General features: G+C 36.7%; 2 protein-coding genes across 2 annotated transcripts; one reads left to right on the top strand and one right to left on the bottom strand.

Annotated features, from left to right (window-relative positions):
• Positions 1-1,121: 1,121 nt before the first annotated feature.
• Positions 1,122-2,504, bottom strand: LOC106326929 (protein cornichon homolog 5). The gene is made up of 4 exons (XM_013764897.1): positions 2,159-2,504; positions 1,754-1,935; positions 1,517-1,639; positions 1,122-1,415 (listed from the first exon to the last, which is right to left on the bottom strand). The coding sequence occupies exons 1-4, from the start codon at positions 2,228-2,230 to the stop codon at positions 1,385-1,387; spliced, it is 408 nt and encodes a 135-aa protein (XP_013620351.1). The 5' UTR covers positions 2,231-2,504; the 3' UTR covers positions 1,122-1,384.
• Positions 2,505-3,386: 882 nt separating this feature from the next.
• On the top strand, positions 3,387-6,332 carry LOC106324013. Its single transcript, XM_013762040.1, has 4 exons — positions 3,387-4,007; positions 4,101-4,146; positions 4,188-5,148; positions 5,447-6,332. Exons 1-4 carry the CDS (start codon positions 3,387-3,389, stop codon positions 6,330-6,332), a joined length of 2,514 nt encoding a protein of 837 aa, XP_013617494.1.
• The last annotated feature ends 1,207 nt before the right edge of the window (positions 6,333-7,539 follow it).

The raw sequence follows: 7,539 nt of genomic DNA, 5'->3' as shown, positions 1-7,539 counted from the left end.
AGAACACCAAAAACTAGATCTTGAAAACCAAAACGAGCAGAGACTATTGACGGAAAGCCAAGGACGAGGAATACAAAATCAAAGACGAATAAACTCTGACCCAACCAAGGAGATGCAGTTCCTAACATCAGCTGAAATCTAAGAAAGAAGAGGAGCAGTCTCAATATTGACTGGAACAACCTACAATGCCTTGGGAAGCAACCGAACAACTGAAAACTCATAAACCCGATTTGCAACAAATACCATATAATCTCATAGGTGAAGAAAGCAATAAGAACAAGAGAAAAATGTGAGTCTTTTTCCAGTGATGGTGAGAAGCACCGCACACCAGAAATGTAACAAAATACATACACGGTGAGGGGTCAAGTTTAAAATATGGGGAGAGGGCAAAAAACATCTTAAAAATTATAATTTTCAAAAATATGAAAAAATATATAATACAATTTTGACGATGAAACCGTTAATCTTAGAATCAACAAATACGTAGATGCAAAGTTATTGAAATTCAATATTAGTTTACGTTAGAGACTCATTTGACTACTAATAAGTACTATACACACAACAACACATTATTCAAAAAAAAACAAACGCAAAATATATTAACTTATCACCTACTACATAACACACTAAAAACATCAAATAATGATCTTAACAAATAAAAACGACAACATAATTACATTATCTAAAAAAAAAATCATGCTCTTGGCAATAATAAAACAATATTCCGCGCGAAGCGCGGACACCCCTTATAATGTAATGAACTTTCAATTTTTTTAATAGCATAAGTCCATTACTTTTTTCTCAACTTAGTGTTATCCATATTTCCAAACAACATTATATTTATTTTTTGTACTATTCATGTTTTCAAACAAAAACTATTTATTTTTTAGTACTATTTATGTTTTCAAACAAAAGCTTAAATTACGTAGAAGTCTACTTTAACAAGATAGATTTACATAACAAAAAAAATTGCGTTTCGATCAAAATCTAGTTAGGACTCTTGACATAATCTACAACATGCGAATTGGACTTGTTTCACCTTTTTCTAGCGGCACAAGGTCATACATGGATAATCTTAAATCTTTTTTTTCTGGGTCAAAAGATGATCTTAATCTAGAACCTTAAATTCCAAGGGTCAAGAGTTTCTTTCCAAAAACTGTTTCAACGTTAGTTTCAAAAGTTTAAGCAATTGATCAACGTCTTTACGAGTTGTGTAATGAACTAAAAAGAAAACCAAAAAAGATAATCAAACAACAAAAAAAACAAACATAAAAATCAAGAACTACATACAGATTTGTCGTGGTCAACAAAATCCATCAAGAATCGGTGATTAAAACGTAAGAAATAAAAGTTGGTCAAGTACAGTGATTTGATTTCTCAAGCCTTAGATGTCTCCCAATGCCGAGTGGATCAACCTTAAAACCAAAACGAGTACAAAAAATAATTAGAATAGGAATTTAGCTTCGAAACACATGAGGATAACATGAACGTATAGTGCTTTAAGATAGAATTTTACCAATAAGATGTGATAAAAGTGCAGAGAGAGATATGACCAATCTTGTAAAGTCGTTTCTTTTGCTCCCCTTTATTTGTATTGTGCATCTCTGTAACGTCTGCCAAATGTTCCCTTTTCATGTATCTTTAACCGGCAATAGAAAAAGACATTATTCAGTTAAACCGGATTTGTTGAATCGATTACCCTGTTGACTTCGAAAAATTGACCAATATGATGATGAGTGAATGATTTACTTACAGTCTAATGTTGTAGAAAAGGTGGGGAAGAGACAAAATCGCCATGAACCAATGTCCAGTTAAGACATAATACACACATAGAAGTCCTTGCAAACAGAATTCCGGTAGAATCACTCGGTTTATTTTGGTAGATGAATCGTAAGGGTTTATGTGATCAGCCTCTAGATCCGCCAAACATGTCAGCTACATTACAAATAAAATAATTAATTAATGACAAATTTAATCTAATTAGAAAAACTTACCATCTGATTCAAACTACACTCAGAAGATCGAAGCCAAATTCAATAAAAATGTCAAATTTTTTTAATTTGTTCTTCTTTAAACTACGGTATCGTTTAATTTAACCTAACAATATATATTTTTTTTTGGTCAAAAACCTAACAATATATTTAGGAGAAGTAAAAACCTGGTAGATCACGATGATGAGAAGGGTAACGAGGAATAAGAAGGAGATAATCCAATCGAGTAAATCGCCCATCTTTAGCCGTGGTGGGAAATTCAATATCCGTCGTTGCTACCGCCTTGCTCTGACTCTGTATTGTCGAACACGGACGGTGTTTTGGTCAAAGCTTGGGGAATTGCAGGTATCAATCTGATTTATAAACGGAATATATAATAATTGGTTTTAGAAAAACTATTAAAATCCCACTGGATCCGGTTGGATTATCTTTTTTTTTTTGTTCAACCCGGTTGGATTATCTACTTGTACATATGTGATGCAAACTGATTAATACAATGTTCTGATTTAGAGCATATTTGGAAGTTTGACATTAGCCACAACTCCCAATATTCTCCATTTGTATGCAAGTAGCCAGTAAAAATAATGATCGTGCCTATTACGTGCTTGAGTTGCATACTAGGCAAAGAATATTAATTTTCCATCTGTAAACTAATTTTCCTATATTGTTTGAATACTTTATGTTATAAACTCGAAGAGATTAATGTGAATACAACGCTCAAAAACACAAAACTATGGTAATGTTAATGCTATATTCAAATTTAAAATAACTGCGATTGTTTGTTTATTTGACTATATAAAATAAAATTTTATTTGGGCGGTGGCCCTACATTAACTGAGTCAACCGACCAACAACTGGCTTTTCGAATAGAAGTTTGATATAAGAATATCCTTTATCGAAAAGCATATTCTTCCCTTAGTGTAATGTGATTTTCTTAACGTTTTAAAAATAACTAAAAGCATCTCTAAAACATCAAAAATCAGAAAAAAAAAACTTTTTTCAGCAGTGCATCATTTTGTGAGAAAAAATAAATTTATGAATAGTGTTCATTCAAATTTGAGAGAACACTATTCACAAATTCATTTTGGTGTTAAGCTTTTTTATTTATAAATTAGTCTTTAAAATTTTATATAATTTTGTTTTATATCTAAAAAGATTCAATATTTATATTTTATACTTTAGAGAAATTACTAAGACTTTAGTAATTATAAGTTTCTATAAATCATTATATTTTTATAGAAACAAAACTTATGTATGGAGACTTCAGACACAGGAAAAGAGTTCCTCTGCACTTGTGTGTATGTTTCAAATTATCAGGTTGAACGTAAGCGTTTCTGGTCGGAATTAATTCAAAATAATGTTCAGTTCGCCTCCTCTGAAGTTCCCAGGATCGTCATGGGCAATTTCAGTGAAATCCTCTCTTCTACAGAGCATTCCACAACCTCTAGAACTCGAAACCAAAGCGGTATGATAGCTTTTCAAGACACAGTTGCCGCGTGTAGTCTTACTGACCTGCCATCTCTTGGCTTGATGTTCACTTGGATTAATAACCAATCTGAAAATCATGTAGCCAAGAAACTTGATCGCGTTCTCGTCAATGATGCATGGATGAACCAGTTCTCTCAATCATACGCCAAGTTCGAGCCCTCTGGAATATCTGATCATACTCGGTCTAGAGTGTTTTTGGAATCAGAGCCGGTGGGAAGAAAATTACCTTTCAAGTTCTTCAATTTCCTTGCGGATCACCCTGACTTCCTTGCTTCAGTCTCTGACACTTGGAACCAAACTGAACCCATCTACCACTCCCGATCGGCCTTGTATATCTTCAGTAAAAAGTTGAAGCTTCTGAAGCCAATTCTTCGCCATCTCAACAAAACTAAGTTTGGTGATATCCCACGGAAAACAAAAGAAGCTTTTCAGAACTTGTGTGAAAAGCAAGCTCAGGCTTTATCGGACCCGAGCTCCTCCTCATTTGATGCGGTCTCAGCGGCCACAGAAAACTGGAATCACTGGGCAGTAATAGAGGAACATTTCTATCTGCAAAAATCTCGTATCAACTGGCTCAAATTTAGCGATCAGAACATAATTTTCTTTCATAAAATTGTGCAGAGTAGAACCACGTTCAATGTGATCAGGCGTCTGGTCTTACTCTCTGGTGAGATTATTACAGATCCTCAGGCAATAAAAGTTGAGCAGGGGATCCCTTCGACCAGTTCCTCAACACGAATGTGGCATCTACTCATGAGGATAATGCAGAGAACCTTACGAACTTAATCGAGTTTTGTTGTCCTGCTCATACGGCTGAGTTACTGGTTCACCCGATTTTTGAAGCAAAGATCAGAAATGTGCTCTTCTCCATGCCGGTAAACAAAGCACCTGGACCGGACGGTTATCCTGTTGAATTCTATAAAGTTGCATGGCCTGTAATCAGAAAATATTTCATTACTGCGGTACAATCTTTCTTTCTTTATGGTTTCCTACCGAAAGGAGTGAATGCCACGATCTTAACCCCCATACCAAAGATTCAAGGTGCAGAAACCATGAAAGATTTCAGGCCCATCTCTTGCTGCATCATTCTCTACAAGGTTGTATCCAAGGTCTTGGCCAGACGTTTGAAGGTCTTACTCCCAGAGCTTATAGAACCAAACCAGTGTGCTTTTGTGAAAGGGAGACTCTTGCTGGAAAATGTACTCATGGCCACTGAACTCATCAAGAACTACCGCAAAGACTTGATTGGATCTCGCAGCGTCTTGAAACTGGACATATCAAAAGCCTTTGATACGGTCAAATGGTCATTTATTGAGGACACGCTTAGAGCAATGCATATTCCAGAGCAATTTATTCACGGGATCCATGTATGCCTCTCTACTGGTGCATTTTCAGTATCAGTCAATGGTGAACTAGAGGGATTCTTTCCTAGTGCGAGGGGTCTGAGACAAGGTTGTGCCCTATCTCCGTATCTATTTTTTATAGCCATTAATGTGCCCTCTCTGGCGTTTAACAAATCTGCTGCTTCAGGAAGCATTGGTTACCACCCTACTTGCTCTCAAATCAACCTCACTCACTTGAGTTTCGCGGACGATATCATGGTTTTCACTAATGGTGAGCCTAGCTCCTTACAAGGCATTTTCTCTGTTCTGAACGAGTTTGAAAGCTGGTCAGGTCTTGCTATAAGCCCAGCCAAATCGGCAATCTACATGGGGGGGAAAAATTCACCAATGTTTCCTTGATGAGGTGAATCGACTAAGCCTCCCAATTGATACTCTACTGATACGATATATGGGTCTCCCACTCACGACAAACTCCATGACGCGTGATGAATATGAGCCTCTTATAGATCGTATCCGCTCTAAATTTCTTTCGTGGACAAGTCGAGCCCTCTCTTATGCGGGGCGACTGCAGCTTATAAACTCGGTCATTGTAAGTATTACGAACTTTTGGGGTTCTGTTTTCAGGTTACCAAAGCGTTGTCTTGAAACCATTGAGAGAATGTGTAGCTCTTTCCTTTGGTCTGGTACGCCTAACTCTATAGGGAAAGCCAAAGTGGCATGGGATGAAGTTTGTATGCCTAAGGAAGAGGCAGGTTTGGGAATTCGCAGGCTGGTTGATTCATCAAAAGTTTTGGTTTTGAGTTTGATATGGCGCCTTATCACTAACTCAAGCTCACTTTGGGTTGCTTGGACTCGCACAAACCTGTTACGTAATCGATGTTTCTGGAATGTTAAGGACACACAATCAGGCTCTTGGATCTGGCTTAAGCTTCTTAAGCTCCGCCATCAAGCAGCTATGTTCTTAAAGTCTGAAATTGGCAACGGAAAGGGTACTTTATTTTGGTTTAATAATTGGCTGAATATGGGGAAACTAATTGACATTGCAGGTGACTCGAGCACTATGTTGTTGGGTATTAGCAGATATGCCACAGTCGCCGACGCAACCTCGTCTGGGCAATGGAACATCAGAAGATGTTGCACCTGTCACCTACGGGCGATGATAGCTGCCATCAACTCTGTTCCACCCCCGGTAGAGGATGCAGGCGGTGATCGTGTTCTTTTGAAACATGGAGATGGCGACTACAAACCTTGGTTCTCATCATCCAGAACATGGGATCAGCTTCGAGTGCACCACAATGCAGTGGAATGGAGTAAAGTTACATGGTTCTCAGAAGCAATCCCACGGTTCTCGTTCATAGCGTGGCTTGCCGTGCGAAACAGGCTTTCAACAGGTGATCGAACTCGAGCATGGGGGAGGTACAGGTTTGTAGGCTCTGTGGCCAGCCTGACGAACCCCGTGACCACCTTTTCTTTGCCTGCCCGTACTCCTATACCGTCTGGACTGATCTGACTGGATGTCTCCTCCCTCAGCCAAGCCCAGACTAGAGCATCACCATGAACACCCTGCTATCTCCTCGGCGTAACAAGGTTGACTCATGCCTGCTTCGGTTGGCATTTCAAGGATCAATCTACTTACTTTGGAGAGAACGCAATGGACGTAAGCATAACAACCCGTGGAACTAGCCTGCTCAGGTCGTGAAGTCTATAGACATGACCATTCGTAACAGGATCTCCACCTTCCGATCCAGGAATGCCGAATTTACTAGTCTTCTCATGCAGAGATGGCTAGGAAGAAATTAAGTTGATGTATTGTACTAGCATCTCAAGAATTTTCGTATTGTAAACTTTTTTCTTTTGTTGATATATAAATTTAACATTTCAACAAAAAAAAAAACTTATGTATGGAGATTTAGTTAAAATAAAATTCTATTTGACTGTAATTTTTAAATTTTATAAAATAATAAGTATTCTAGAATTAATAATACGTAAAAATAATATAATATATTTGAAATATTGTTTTCAAAATAAAATGAGAAAACTCATTAGAGTAAAATACAAACTTGTTTGGAATAACAAAATGAAGTAAACCATTGGAGATACCTAATATTGTTACAAATTTATTTTCTTGTCATCTAGAATTGACTAGGTTAAAACCGAGTTTACAAGCAAAATATAACACTGAAAAATCCAGAAAATAAAGCTAAAATATTTATCAGAAACAAAATCAGAAAGTTTTGCATATATAATATATTGTATAGCCAACTATCACTAACTAAGATAAATTATTTTTTCATTTTGTTGACATATATTCACTACAAGAAAACGTTTCTATAACAACGACGATTTACGAGGAAATTATTTCCTCGTAAATTTACATGGCGTTTACAACGAAATTACGAGAAGTCCAAAATTCGTCGTAAACTCGATGTAACTTTACGACGAAACAGTTGCGTCGTAAAGTCAATGTAAGTTTACGACGAAAGTATGTGGAAATATAAATTCGTCGTAACCGTTACATCGACATTACAACAAAACATGTTACCGTTATATTTAGGTGAAAACGTGTATTCTATGTGCTTTAACTTAACTAATTTCGTTGTAAAGTGGTTGTAAGTTCATGTAAAATCGTTGTTATATCCATGTAAAACATTCCTTATAAAATCGTTGTTGTATTTCACCTACCAAACTCGAAAATTTCTCTATATATATGTCATTTC

Source organism: Brassica oleracea, chromosome C2 (genome assembly GCF_000695525.1).
Source record: "Brassica oleracea var. oleracea cultivar TO1000 chromosome C2, BOL, whole genome shotgun sequence".
Classification (NCBI taxonomy): Eukaryota; Viridiplantae; Streptophyta; class Magnoliopsida; order Brassicales; family Brassicaceae; genus Brassica; species Brassica oleracea.
The sequence above is the reverse complement of the archived record's forward strand: the minus strand, read 5'-3'. Positions and strand labels throughout refer to the sequence as shown.